At 39.3% G+C, this 15,490-nt stretch overlaps 3 protein-coding genes across 8 annotated transcripts in view; 2 read left to right on the top strand and 1 right to left on the bottom strand.

Annotated features, from left to right (window-relative positions):
• Positions 1 to 15,490, top strand: part of LOC112806790 (uncharacterized) — a 909,505-nt gene that overhangs the window by 334,653 nt on the left and 559,362 nt on the right. The window lies entirely within an intron of this gene.
• Positions 1 to 15,490, bottom strand: part of LOC112806785 (KRAB domain-containing protein 5-like) — a 441,696-nt gene that overhangs the window by 262,436 nt on the left and 163,770 nt on the right. Inside the window, exon 6 of one of the 6 annotated variants that reach the window (XM_073889099.1) lies at positions 4,458 to 4,517. The exons of the other annotated variants lie outside the window; for them this stretch is intronic. Coding sequence (XP_073745200.1) covers positions 4,504 to 4,517 — 14 coding nt within the window. The 3' untranslated portion in view covers positions 4,458 to 4,503. The remainder of the gene's footprint in view (positions 1 to 4,457; positions 4,518 to 15,490) is intronic. 6 annotated transcript variants of the gene reach the window in all.
• LOC112806558 (L-lactate dehydrogenase B chain-like) lies at positions 10,198 to 11,200 on the top strand. Its single transcript, XM_025848856.2, has one exon. The coding sequence runs from the start codon at positions 10,206 to 10,208 to the stop codon at positions 11,031 to 11,033; it is 828 nt and encodes a 275-aa protein (XP_025704641.1). The 5' UTR covers positions 10,198 to 10,205; the 3' UTR covers positions 11,034 to 11,200.

Genomic DNA, 15,490 nt, shown 5'->3' with positions numbered 1-15,490 from the left:
GTCCTCTTTGCATTCTGATCAGCTCAAACACACAGGCTTGGTCCAGAAACCCTAACATGGGAGGTTAACTGATGTATAAGACTTGCGGAATGAGGGCGCCTGAGTGGCAGAGTTGGTTGAGTGTCTAACTCTTGGGTTTGGCTCAGGTTGTGATCTCAGGGTCATGAGACTGAGCCCTAAATGGGGCTCTGCACTCATTGTGGAGTCTGCTTGAGATTATATATCCACTCCCCCCATCCTGCCCCACCACTGCTTATGCTCTCTCTCTCTCTCCCAAATAAATCTTAAAAAAAAAATAAAAGAATTCTGGAACTCTCATCTCCTGCAGGTACCCTGCCCTCACTTAGTAACATCCTCCAGGGTTCCTGAAACACTGTGGGATTTCTCGGTTGCAACAGTGATGGACTGGGAGTTGTCACAGAAGTCCTAGTCATTACACTGACCTATGTCCTTATTTTTTTTCTCTCAGGGATGATGTTCTATTCTTTCCTGAGAGTGCCCATAGCAAAGAAACTCTCTGTACAAAGGTACTGATCTACTCAAGTGGAGGAAGAATAGGCAAAGTTCATTTAACACCAGAGCTGAATCCATGGCTCCCTTACCTCATTTATCTCTCAGGTTTAACCGAAGAATGATAAAAATGATTCCTTTCTAGGTGGTGGAGAAAAACAAGGAGGCAGCACACCTCACATGGGAACCAAGAGACTGAATCAAGGCTGCATGGAATCCAGCTTCAGTTCAATGAAGAGCACTAAGTATACTTAAAACAAAAACAAAAAATACTTCTGTAATCTGAAGCACACTACCAGTTCCGGGCAGTCAAACCTTGAGAATGTATGCTCCACACAAAATTCCAGGTCTGCATCAGAGAAGATGAACAGTTTCAAAGAGTCTCTCAACTTAGGGAAGAGGACCAAATAGGTGGGCCTGGAGTCCTTCCCTCCCTTCACTTTCCATTCAACCTAGTGTCACTCCTGCAGGGTGAACAGGATCCGCCACTCCTCTCTGGGGCTCCTTTTATTTCTCCTTCTTCCTGTCACCACGCCGAACATATTCTTGGAAACAGTTCCCACTTTGACAAGTAATGCAGGAACAGTATGGTCCTGGTTCATTGCTGGAGTTCTTAGCTTGGACCTCACAGATTACACAGCTTTGTAAAAACACCAAGTTTTCCCTACACTTTTACTAATGCCCACTGCTTCAGGGTACAGGATCTCTTCAGTTTGCATCTCTGGCTTCCTTCTAAAAACTGACCTTGCCTAAAATGAACACGGGCAGAAAAATCAGTTACATTTTCCAGTGTCCCCACAAGAAAGCACTTAAACAGAGAAGGCTTCATGAGCTATGTGGCCATTATAATACACACTTTAATGGTGAGAGATAAGAGAGAGCACATTGCAGGGAAAACAACTGAAGAAGCTCTCATAGAAATTACTGTTCTGGGGCGCCTGGGTGGCTCAGTCATTAGGCGTCTGCCTTCGGCTCAGGTCATGATCCCAGGGTCCTGGGATCGAGCCCCAGGTCGGGCTCCCTGCTCGGCGGGAAGCCTGCTCCTCCCTGCCCCACTCCCCCTGCTTGTGTTCCCTTTCTTGCTGTCTCTCTCTGTCAAATAAATATATAAAATCTTAAAAAAAAAAAATTATCGTTCTTCCTTTTATCTCCTTGGGCTGCTCAGCCTTTGAGGACTCCAGGCTCTTCTATGTCCTATTCACTTCTGCACCCTGCTGGCCACGTTCTCTTCTCTCCTGTATACTCTCATTTCTCCATAATTTACATTTTCTCCATTGTGGCACCTAGAAATTTGCCATCCTAACTCTATATCCTACTATGAATACCTAGGATTCGCTGCATTTGGAGAGAAGGTTAGCTTTCTTTACATGCAACTTTTTTTCTTTTTAAAGATTTTATTTATTTATTTGACAGAGAGAGAGAGAGAGAGAGAGAGAGAGAGAGAGAGAGAGAGCGCACAAGCAGGGGGAGTGGCAGACAGAGGCAGAGGGAGAAGCAGGCTCCCCTCAGAGCAGGGGGAGCCTGATGTGGGACTCGATCCCAGGACCCTGGGATCACGACCTGAGCGGAAGGCAGACGCTTAACCAACTGAGCCACCCAGGCGCCCTACATGCAACTTCTTAACAAAGTAGCTCAACCTATCTGTGTCTATTTTCTTTTCTTTTTTTATTTATTTGTCAGAGAGACAGAGAGAGCAAGTGAGCACACAAGCAGGGGGGAGCGGCAGTCAGAGGGAGAAGCAGCCTCCCGTGGAGCAGGGAGCCCGATGTGGGACTCAATCCCAGGACCCCGGGATCATGACCTGAGCCGAAGGCAGACGCTTAACGACTGAGCCACCCAGGCGTCCCTCTGTTTTGTTTTCTATTAAGGTATAACTGACAAAAAAAATCATAACTGACATACAATATTACATCAGTTGAGGTGTACAACAGTGATTTCACAACTCTATAGGTTCTATAATGCTCACAACAAGTAAGCTACTGTCTGTCACTACACAATGTTATTATAATAGCATTGAATGTATTCCCTATGCTATATCTTTTATCCCCATGACTCATTAATTCCATAACTAAAACTCTGTACTTCCCATTACCCTTTACCTATTTTGCCCATCCTACCACTGGGGTATACTCTGGTAACCAGCAAGTTGTTCACTGTATTTATGGGTCTGTTTCTGCTTTTTTTGTTGTTTCTAGCTATTTGTTACCACATGGACAGACCTAGAAGGTATCATGCTACATGAAATACGTCAGAGACAAATACCATAGGATTTCACTAATATGTACAACGAAAAACAAAACAAATGAACAAACAAAAGCAACAACACACCCATGAATGTCTATTTTGTTTTGAATAAAGTCCATGGATAATCTTAAGACCTATGAAAAGTCCAAGATTACACACATTCTATAACTGTAGTAAGTTGGCCTCTAACAATTTCCCACTGCTGGCAGAAGACGGAAGACTCCTAGATTGAAGACCAAAGGCCATTGCTCACGACACAGCAAACATCATCAACATCTTGATCACGCTAATTTCACTTGCCAGCCTCCCACCCACAATTCCTGCAGGTAGCTGCTGGGCATGGAGTGGGTTTGTGCCACATCCGTGAGACTCTGAGCACAGGAAACCACTATCTTAATGGAACATCTAGCCTATCTGCCCAGACTTTTGTCATGGAAGGAGACATACATTTTCCTGTACAATAAACACATCTGTCTTCTACCCAAGGGCAAGATACTATCACTATATCCCCAAGTGTTTTAATACACAAACATAAATGGAAAGACAATTAGAATAAAAACGTTCAAATCATCTATCCATAACACATGGAGAAAATGTAACTCATAGAGATTCATAGAGAGAGAAAACAATATCCACCAGTCAGTATGATACCAGCTGGGCTCCAGTCTAATTTTTCCATATGTACACCACCCCATTAAACATTCATAACCTGACACAGGATCTGGGATAAAATCTATTCAATTTACTTCAGGAAATATTTTGCAAGGCTGTGAAAAGCAGGATACAATACAGAAGAATTGAGTGAGCTGTAACTTTCACTTCTGTAATGTCTCCGTGGGTCTTGCATTCAACTAGGTAAAAAAAATCCCAATACCCATGAGGGTTTACTTTAAATTTATATAGTGAGCTTTCTAAAGGACATGGTAAAAAACAAAAAACAAAAAACTAAACTGTGCAAAAGCACAGAATTTACATGTTATCTGAAAAGATGAGAGTATTTTGTACTCCTTATCTGGGCAAAGCACATCCTGGATATAGTGGAATCATGGCTCATTACAAAAAAAGGGCAGAGAATTGGGAAACACATAGGAATTAGGGCAGAGGTATTCACCAACCATCAATGGAAAATATTAAAAAGAGCAACACAGACTTAAAAGCTGGACAAGACTGTGTAAAATGAAACAGTGTTGGTCACAAGGATAAAAATACTTTGGATTGTGCTGAATTTAGGTGAAGATCTGGAGGAAATGTTGAGCCTATGAATGCACACGACTTACTCTGTGTGCCTGTACCTGAGGAAAAGCAAGGAAACACTGCTCCAAGTCATGAGTTCACAGCATGATTTCAAGGAATAATAACAATGCTGTACACAGCAAATGTATGATTTTCTTCTGATATTCATGACAGTATCCAAAATTCATTTTCCTTTTTGCTGCTCTGCTGCTCATTTGGCAGTGATATACAGAGGAAAATTAAAAACTCAATGTACCAGGGTGCCTGGGTGGCTCAGTTGGTTGAGCGACTGCCTTCGGCTCAGGTCATGATCCTGGAGCCCCGGGATCGAGTCCCACATCGGGCTCCCTGCTCAGTGGGGAGTCTGCTTCTCCCTCTGACCTTCTTCCCTCTCATGTGCTCTCTCTACCATTCTTTCTCTCTCTCAATAAATGAATAAAAATCTTAAAAAAAAAAACAACTCAACGTACCTGGAAGCTTTGACTTTAAGCTCCTTCCAACCAGTGGTCCATACAGCTAATCTGAATGGTCTGGAAGACACCAAAGACCCACAGTGTACCACAATGGACAAACCCCTGGCTACTCTGTAAACATATGGAAGAGGTGTGCATCCAGAATCATGGCAGAAATCTTTTCACCCAAAAGCTGTCACTATGGGTGGGACTTATTTAGAGACAATGACCAGTGAGTTGACTATACTCATATTTGGTGATAAAATTGATAGAACTTATCTCCAGTGACCTAAAGAGAGCGATAATGATAAAACAGCTATCAGATTGCCACAATTCCAGTTATGGGGTATAACAAGAAGAAGACTTCTATTGCCAAGCCCCTGAAGGCCATTCTGCTATGGGAATATTGAAATAATCATTCACCAGAGCAAAGATGCCCATGGAAGGTCTTTGACATCAAAACTGACATTGAGTGTGTGGTCCTGTGAGATTGCTAAACATCACTAGAGGCAGGAAAAGATGGAGAGAAATCACAGGAGAAGTCTGATCCAAGATTGTGATGGTGTTAATGCATATGAAGACTTGTACAAACAAATGAAAAGAGCACAATACAATATTTTCAGAATACATTTCAATTTGTTAGCTAATCTGATAGGAAAAAAAGAAAAACAGAAAGCCTCCGTCAATACACAAAACACGCAACACACTGATTTTTAATAGGTTTCAGAACAGAATTGTAAACGTAATGATGTCTTTAGAAAAACACAAAGGATTCTGTCTCTGAGGTCTTGGTATAAGGGAAGATTTCTAAAAATGATAAAAACACAACCATAAAGGGTGAACTGACAAACTGGATTACACTGCAGTTAAGAACTACTCTGCATTACAAGCTCAAGAGATAGAAATAGGGCGCCTGGGTGGCTCAGTTGGTTAAGCGACTGCCTTCGGCTCAGGTCATGATCCTGGAGTCCCGGGATCGAGTCCCGCATCGGGCTCCCTGCTCAGCGGGGAGTCTGCTTCTCCCTCTGACCCTCTCCCCTCTCATGCTCTCTCTCTATCTCATTCTCTCTCTCAAATAAATAAAATCTTTAAAAAAAAAGAGATAGAAATAGAGGTAGGGTGAGAGAGGAGACAAAGGACTCGTTCTTAGGATATATACAAAACTACAAAGCCAGAAGAGAAAGCTATCACAACAGAAAAAAAATGGGCACAATAACCCACTAGACACTTTGAAAAAGAGATTATCCAAAGGTTAACCAAACTCCATACTAACAGGAAGTAACAAACAACAGAAAAGCAAATAAAACCACGACTTGGTAACATCACACACCAACCAGAAGACTACCGTAAAAGAACTACATAAAAAACCAAGTTTTGGTAAAGTATGTGGACAAGTCAGAAATCCGGTACACTGCTGGTGGTGGGAAAACTGGTATAAAGATTTTGGCAAAGTGTTTGCTAGTATCTATTAAAGCTGAAAATATCTAAACATATTTACCAACAATTCAGTCCCACATAAATTGCCAGCACACATTTGTGCATATCACTAAAAGACAAATTATACATTTTACATGCCAGTACTATTCATGACAGTTCCATACTGAGAACCATCCACCTACTCAGTAACAGTAGAATGATGCAGTCGGGTGATATTCACAATGGAATTGGATCCATCCATTCTAATGAATGAGGCATAATAACCTGTGGTAAATACAGATAAATTCACAAATGATGGAAAGAAAAGAAGCCAAATACAAAAGAGCTCCCACTGCCTGATTACTTTTACATAAAGTTCAAAAGTGAGGACAGCAATCTCTTGCCTTATATATTAAAGGACTGCCTAGCTTTGGGGAAAGTTACTGAGGAGCTCAACACGACAAACAACATCCTGTTTCGTGATCTCAGTGGCTTAGAGATGGGATCAGTTTGTGAAATTCTCTTGAGCTCCTTACTTACGATTTCAACATATTACATTATTTTTTTAAAAAATCCTTATCATTAAAAATAGATGTAAATAAATATCATAATGTGCATATATCGACAACTTGAAATTAAGGCAGGATGTAATTTCACATTGTGACTAGATTTAAAAAAGCATGTTTCTTTTTAAAAAAACTTTAATTTTTCACTAAAGCAATATGATACTGAGTATACAAAATTTACAGAAAAAGAATGAAATGTAGAATTATTTTCTTAAAATGTAAACAGGAAGACATAAGAAACAAGTAATAAAAAAAATGATTGGGTGTAAGGAAAAGCATAAAAGTTGGTAAATTCAAATACCAATATCACCATTAGAATATTAAATATAAATAAACCAAATATTCCTAGTAACACTAACTGTTGCTTGAATATATTGCACCGGAATTTTTGTAGAGCTATAACTAAAACAGAAGGAAATAACTGGAAGAAAAAAAAGAAAACACCCCATGTAGTGATGACCAATCAAACAACCAGCATGGCAATATAAACATTATATAGAAAAATCTTTAACACTAGAGGAGTTTGGGGGACTGAGTCCAAGAGGGTGGAAGAATAAGAGACCTTAGTTTTGTCTGGTCCTGGGAATTCAGCTAGAAAGCTATCAAATAATTCTGAACACCTAAAAACTCAACCAGAGATCTAAGAAAAGAAGAGCTGCAACTATACAAATAGAAAAGCGACCACTTTCTGCAAGAATGACAAGACAGAAAGATTCACTGCAAAAAAGAGAATAAAAGGCAGTACTGACTGCCAGGGACCTAATCAGCATGAACATAAGTAAGATGCCAGAACTAGAGTTCAGAATAACGATTATAAAGATACTAGCTGGGCTTGAAAAGAGCATAGAAAACACTAGAGAATGCCTTTCTGGAGAAATAAAAGAATTAAAATATAAACAAGTAGAAATTAGTTTTTTTTTTTTTTTAAGATTTTTATTTCATTCTCAATGGGGAAAAACTGAGAGCTTTTCCTCTAAGATCAGGAACACGGCAGGGATGTCCACTCTCACCACTGATGTTCAACATATTACTAAAAGTCTTAGCCTCAGCAACCGGACAACAAAAAGAAATAAAAGGCATCAGAATTGGCAAAAAAGAATTCAAACTCTCACTCTTTGCAGATGACATTTATACTCTGTGCGGAAAACCCAAGACACCACGGCAAAATTGCTGGAACTCATACAGGAATTCACCAAAGTGGCAGGATATAAAATCAATGTATAGAAATCAGTTGCATTTCTATACAGTAACAATGAGACAGAAGAAAGACAAATTAAGTTGTCTTTGAGTTGATCCCATTTACAACTGCACCCAAAACTGTAAGATACTGAGGAATAAATCCAACCAAAGAGGCAAAGGATCTGGAACACTACATCAAAACCTAAGGATGTAATGTATGGTGATTAACATAACAATAAAAAATTTTAAAGAAAAAAAAAGAGGCAAAGGATCTGTACTCAGAAAACTATAGAACACTCATGAAAGAAATTGAGGAAGACACAAAGAAATGGAAAAATGTTCTATGCTCATGTTTTGGAAGAACAAATTTTGTTAAAATATCTTTTTTTTTTAAGATTATTTTATTTATTTATTTGAGAGAGTGAGAATGAGAGAGAGAGAGAGCACATGAGAGGGGGGAGGGCCAGAGGGAGAAGCAGACTCCCTGCTGAGCAGCAGGGAGCCTGATGCGGGACTCGATCCCGGGACTCCAGGATCATGATCTGAGCCGAAGGCAGTCGCTTAACCAACTGAGCCACCCAGGCGCCCCAAATTTTGTTAAAATATCTATGCTACTTAGAGCAATCTACATATTCAATGCAATCCCTATCAAAATACCATCAACTTTTTTCAGAGTTGGAGCAAATAATCCTAAAAAGACCCCGAATAGCCAAAGGAATGTTGAAAAAGAAAACAAAAGCTGGCAGCATCACAATTCCAGATTTCAAGCTTTATTACAAAGCTGTCATCATCAAGACAGTATGGTACTGGCACAAAAACAGACACACAGATCAATGGAACAGAATAGAGAACTCAGAAATGGACTCTCGACTCTATGGTCAACTAATCTTCGACAAAGCAGGAAAGAATTATCCGATGGAAAAAAGACAGTCTCGTCAACAAATGGTGTTGGGAAAATTAGACAGTCACATGCAGAAGAATGAAACTGGACCATTTCCTTACACTGTACACAAAAGTAGACTCAAAAAGGGTGAAAGACCTAAATGTAAGTCATGAATCCACCAAAATCATAGAACACAGGCAGCAACCTTTATGTCCTCGGCCACAGCAACTTCTTGCTAGACACGTCTCCAAAGGCAAGGGAAACAAAGTAAAAAATGAACTATTGGGTTTTCATCAAGATAAAAAGCTTTTGCACAGCAGAGGAAACAGTTGACAAAACCAAGACAACCAACATAATACTAGAAGATATTTGCAAATGACGTATCAGATAAAGGGCTAGTATCCAAAATCTATAAAGAACTTATCAAACTCAACACCCAAAGAACAAATAATCCAATCAAGAAATGAGTAGAAGACATGAACAGACATTTCTCCAAAGACATACAAATGGCCAACACAGACATGAAAAAGTGCTCAACATCACTCGGCATCAGGGAAATGCAAATCAAAACCTCAATGAGATACCACCTCACACCAGTCAGAATGGCTAAAATTAACAAGTCAGGGAACGACAGATGTTGGCAAGGATGCAGAGAAAGAGGAACCCTCCTACACTGTTGGTGAGAATGCAAGGTGATGTAGCCACTTTAGAAAATAGTATGGAATTTCCTCAAAAAGTTGAAAATAGAGCTACCCTACAATCCAACAGTTGCACATTTGCACTCTAAAGGTACAAATGTAGTGATCCAAAGGGGCACGTGCACCCCATTGTTTATAGCAGCACTGTCCACAATAGCCGAACTATGGAAAGAGCCCAGACGTCCATTCACAGATGAATGGATAAAGATGTGATACACACACACACACACACACACGGAATATTACTCAGCCATCAAAAAATGAAATCTTGCTATTTGCATTGATGTGGATGGAACTAGAAGGTATTATCCTAAGAGAAATCAATCAATCAGAGAAAGACAATTATCATAGGATCCCACTGATGTGTGGAATTTAAGAAACAAAACAGAGGACCATATGGGAAGAGAGGAAAAAATAAGTCAAGACAAAACCAGAGAGGGAGACAAGCCATAAGAGACTCTTAATCAAACGAAACAAACTGAGGGTTGCTGGAGGGGAGCGGGGTGGAGAATGGGGTAACTGGGGGTGATGGACATAAAGGAGGCCATGTGATGTAATGTGCACTGGGTATTATATAAGACCCATGAATCACTGACCTCTACCTCGGAAACCAATATTACATTTTATGTTAATTAATTGAATTTAAATTTAAAAATTTAAAAAATTAAATTATCTCTAGAAGAATAAAAAACAAAACAAAACAAAAAACAATAAGTTTGTCAAACTCCTCAATATCATAAAAACGTACAGTTGTTTTTGTTACTCATAGTATTATATTTCAATATCTAAATGTACACTATTTCAATATTCTAATTGGAGAATGACAAGCATAATCTATGTATATGTGTGTGCATATTTATACACACACATATAAATACATGTATATAGGGAAACATTTACTTTTTGCTCATGAGTCATTAAAACCATCATAGAGGGTTGACATCATTAAGATGGTAAAAGGGGGGACACGCAGCTAACATTGTCTTCTTTGCGCAACTCTCCCCGAGGGTTCTCTCTGGGCACAATGGCAACTCTTAAGGAAAAACTGATTGCACCAGTTGCAGAAGAGACAACCATCCCAAACGATAAGATCACTGTAGTTGGTGTTGGACAAGTTGGTATGGCGTGTGCCATCAGCATTCTGGGAAAGTCTCTGGCTGATGAACTTGCCCTTGTGGATGTTTTAGAAGATAAACTCAAAGGAGAAATGATGGATCTACAACATGGGAGCTTATTTCTTCAGACACCTAAAATTGTGGCAGATAAAGTGGATATTCTCACATATGTTACCTGGAAACTAAGTGGACTACCCAAGCACCGTGTAATTGGAAGTGGGTGTAATCTGGATTCTGCTAGATTTCGCTATCTTATGGCTGAAAAACTTGGCATTCATCCCAGCAGCTGCCATGGATGGATTTTGGGAGAACATGGCAATTCAAGTGTGGCTGTGTGGAGTGGAGTGAATGTGGCAGGCGTTTCTCTTCAGGAACTGAATCCAGAAATGGGAACAGACAACGACAGTGAAAATTGGAAGGAAGTGCATAAGATAGTAGTGGAAAGTGCCTACGAAGTCATCAAGCTAAAAGGATATACCAACTGGGCTATTGGATTAAGTGTGGCTGATCTCATTGAATCCATGTTGAAAAATCTATCCAGGATTCATCCAGTGTCAACAATGGTGAAGGGGATGTATGGCATTGAGAACAAAGTCTTCCTGAGCCTTCCGTGTATCCTGAACGCTCGGGGCTTAACCAGTGTGATCAACCAGAAGCTGAAGGATGATGGGGTTGCCCAGCTCAAGAAAAGTGCAGATACCTTGTGGGACATCCAGAAAGACCTAAAAGATCTGTGACTTCTGGCTTCTAGGCTGTAGAAATGTAAAACTATGATGTGATTAACTGTGAGCCTTTAGTTTTTCATCCATATACATGGATCACAGTTTGCTTTTATCTTCCTAAATTTGTGAATCTGGGCTCACAAAATCAAAGCCCATGCTTGGTTTAATGCTTGCAATATGAGCTCTTGAACAAATAAAATTAACTATTGCAGTGTGAAAAAAAAAAGATGGTAAAAGGGGGGGTATTGGGTGACTTAGTTAAGTGTCCCACTCTAGATTTAGGCTCAGGTCATACTCTCTGGATTGTGGGATCAATCCCCACATCAGGCTCACACATCCTCCTCCATGCTGGGCATCTAACCTGCCCCACCTTTCTCTCCCTCCCTCTAAAAAAAACAAAAGATGGTGAAATACGTAGTTCACACTTTAGTAATTCTCATAAGCTCAATTAGCAACTTTCACATAAGACATCAGTGGGCAAATCGCAGTACTCCAGGGTGAGGCTGAAACACCCCTTGGACCACAGAGATCAAGAAGGACAACATTAAAAGGGTAAGAACAATTTCATGTTGACCACAATGCACCTCCCCCAGGCAGGATCTAGAGCAGATGTCTTTGTTAGGGTCCATGGCTGGTGTGCTTTGGAGTTCCGGGGCCAAGTCTAGAATGCACAATTCAAACCAAAATGAGTAGAGTACGGTAAACTGTGTGGGGTCTTCTTTAAGGGATGCTTATGGTAAATATACTGGGAGTGGACACTTTTTCACAAAGACTACTGGGAAGTCATACCGGAACTTACTTTTGCCTATGACTGTGGGGGCTTTTATCTAATGTATTTGCTGTTGGGTGGATCGGCATTCAGTTCAAATCCCCTGCAGGCAGTCTGGTTACACAAACTGGAATCCAAATCAGCAGCATCAAGAAATTGTTTAGCTACACTCTCAATAATACTTCCATATCATCCTTATTAAAAACAACATAATGCCGCAGCAGTTCAAAAAGAAAGAAAAGATATAATCCATAAACCGTGGAGAAAATTAATCTCAAATAATTTGAGATTTAGGGTCACTGGGAAAAAACATTATTAATGACACCATCCCACGGCTTTAACAAGTGCCCCTTGAATAATGCAGGGGTACAGTGTATCCAACCCCATGCAGTTGAAAATGTTTGTAACTTTGACTCCCCAACACTTGATAGCTTACTGTTCAAAAGAAACCTTAGCAAAAACAGTCAATTAATATATACTTATATAGGGGTGCCTGGGTGGCTCAGTCGTTAAGTGCCTTCGGCTCAGGTCATGATCCCAGGGTCCTGGGATCGGGCCCCTCATCGGGCTCCCGGCTCAGCAGGAGGCCTGCTTCTCCCTCTCCCACTCCCCCTGTTGTGTTCCCTCCCTTGCTGTGTCTCTCTCTGTCAAATAAATAAATAAGTCTTTAAAAAAATATATGTGTATATATATATACTTATATAAGTGTTATATTTGGTATTCCTACAAAGAAAGGAAGCTCAATTAAAGACAATGTTAAGAAAATAAGGGGGAGATAATATATACATAGTACTGTACTATAAGTAAATCTGACTATAAGTGGACCCAACAGTTCAAACCCATGCTGTTCAAGGATCAAGTGTACTTTATCTGTCTGTTTACCTGCAACCTTGATGATGTTGGGGCAGGAAAAGGTGGTGCAGGATAACACTTCATGTAATATACATCAGTGTTAACACATTAAATCCATTTTGTGTTTTTAGTGAAAATATATTGACTTCAAACACATTGTAAGCAAACTATTGCAAAATCATTGTATGATCATTGGTCAAAATACCCGTCACAAGCACTCAAGAACCATTCTTGTTCCTCTAATATGATCTCTGAGTTGTGCTTTCGATGCTTTTCAAACTGAGGCTAATTATTGAGTAAATGTGGATTTATAATAATTTTACACTCTTATAGAAGAGTTAGCTATACATTCCTCAGTTATCTGTGAAAATTTCGTTATTTCAACTGAATAACTAATGTTCTTGACTTGCAGAAATTCCTATAATGAAGATACATTCAGCTTTAAACAAACTATCACCGTATTTGTCTTAAACAGCAACTAGCAAAAACATTTAAAATTTAGAGTGTTTGGGGCGCCTGGGTGGCTCAGTCGTTAGGCGTCTGCCTTCGGCTCGGGTCATGGTCCCAGGGTCCTGGGATCGAGCCCCGCATCGGGGTCCCTGCTCCGCGGGAAGCCTGCTTCTCCCTCTCCCACTCCCCCTGCTTGTGTTCCCTCTCTCGCTGTGTCTCTGTCAAATACATAAATAAAATCTTTAAAAAATAAAAGTAAATAAAATTTAGAGTGTTTGTTTCACTTTAATATGCAAATAATAATGCCCTGTATACTTAATTCATCATGACTTATTTTACTCTTATATGTCAACCACAAAAAACATCTCCACGTGGACGTTTTTCATACATTTGACATTACAGTGTCCTTAATCTCCCGTGGGAAAGTAGGTGTGAATGAATTCCCATCATACGATAACCCCTCATGTCTGTGAGACAGCAACAATCAAATCATTTTGCATGCCCACGAGCACCGAAGGCTTAGCATGAGATGATTTAAGAGTAAAATTACTAATATTTGCCTCCAAAATATCTCAAATATGGTCAAAAGAAAAAAAGAGACACAGTGAAACTAATTATCCCTCTCCAGACATCCACCTGCCTTGATCCTTTCAGGAATATTAACAAATACATTTGACTATTGTATAACATGGGTTTGAACAGTTGTGGGTCTACTTATACACAGATTTTTTTTTTTATAAATATAGTGCAGCAGTGTAAACATGTTCTTTTTGTTATGATTTCCTTAATATTTTCTTTTCTCCACCTTACTTTATTATAAAAATACTGTAGAGAATATGTACAATGTACAAAGAATGGGATGATTAACAGTTACTGTTTTAGGTAAGGTTTCAGGTCAACAATACTGTACTTGCATGACAAAGAAGGAATGGCTTTAAGTTTGGGTACTATAAATTACACACAGATTTTTAGTTCTGGAGGGGGTTGGTGCCCCTCAGACTGCACTGTCCAAGGCTACAATGTAATTGATTTAGGTCATTTAAATTTGGATTTTTCTCAATAATAAATACTCCGATTTGGAATCATGTCTGAAAAGTGGTACTGATTTACTACTTTCCGCTGTGAATTCCCCGATCTTTCTTTATTTATTAAAGCTTTATTTATTTATTTTGTAGCGAGCGAGAGAGAGAGAGAGAGAGAGAGAGAGAGAGAGAACAGGGTGGGGGACTGAGGGAGAGGCAGAGAGAATACCAAGCATTTAGCACCAAGTCCAAACTGGAGCTCGATCCCAAGACCCTGATATCATGAGCTGAGCGGAAGTCAAGAGCTGGACGCTTAACAAAGCTAGCCACCTGGGCACCCCTTCACTGATTTTAGATTTGCCTTTCCATTGTACACTTTGCCAATTATTTACATCTTTAACATTTTTATCCCTTATAAAAGTTTTTTTCTGAACCCTATATTAAAAACAGAGGCTGTTTATCAATCATTACATTTCTATCCAGCATGCTTGCTCTGATGTTGAGTAAGGTTTCAGTTCCAGGTAAAGACTTTACCACCATTCTTGACATATGTAAGGTATCTCCCCAGTATAGATAATTTCATGTTGAATACTTCTGATTAATTAAATTTGCCACATTCTTTACATTATAATGTTCAGAAAGTTTATAGTTCTGCTTAAACACTTTGCCACATTTTTTAAAAATGTGTCTGTGTTCTCCCTACTATGTATTACCATATACTGATAATATTTGAGGGGTAAAGACTTTGCCAGTTGTTTACATTTGTGAGATTTCTTCCCATTATGAAATATCTGCTATTGAGTGAGTTTTAAAGACTAGTTAAGAGGCTTGCCACACTTACTACCTTTTTAAGTTTTCACTTGATTAAGGATATAATGAGGTACAATAAGATTTGAGCTTTCTGAAAAGATTTTCCTACTGGGGTTCTCTGGAAACTTGAGTTCTCTGATGTTTATTAGGATTTGACACTTGATTGACATTTCCCCCAGATTCATTACATTTGTAAGTTTTGTCTCCTTTATAAATACCTTGGGAATTATGGACAATAGAGTACTCACTAAAGGCCTTCCTAAGTTTGCAACACATGAAAACTTGCTCCAAATTAAGTATTCTGTGGTATTCCACAGTGATGTTTGGATAAAGACCCTCTTGTGTTAATCAAATTTAGAGAGTGTGCAACAAGAAGGGATTATGTGTCGGCGGGAGAATAATGAACGCTCTGAAAAGGACTTCTCAAATCAATCACAGTAGGGATTTTTATCTTTATTTTTAAATGTCTAACATTCAGAAATGTATCAGTGAATGACTAAACCAATGTTATATTTGAGGGTTTTTTTTTTTTAAGATTTTATTTATTTATTTGACAGAGAGAGAGAGAG

This window comes from Callorhinus ursinus, unplaced genomic scaffold (assembly GCF_003265705.2).
Source record: "Callorhinus ursinus isolate GAN/ISIS: 27379988/994484 unplaced genomic scaffold, GSC_fseal_2.0 scaffold101, whole genome shotgun sequence".
In the NCBI taxonomy this organism is placed as follows: Eukaryota; Metazoa; Chordata; class Mammalia; order Carnivora; family Otariidae; genus Callorhinus; species Callorhinus ursinus.
Note: the sequence above shows the minus strand (reverse complement) of the source record. Positions and strands in the feature narration are given on the sequence as shown.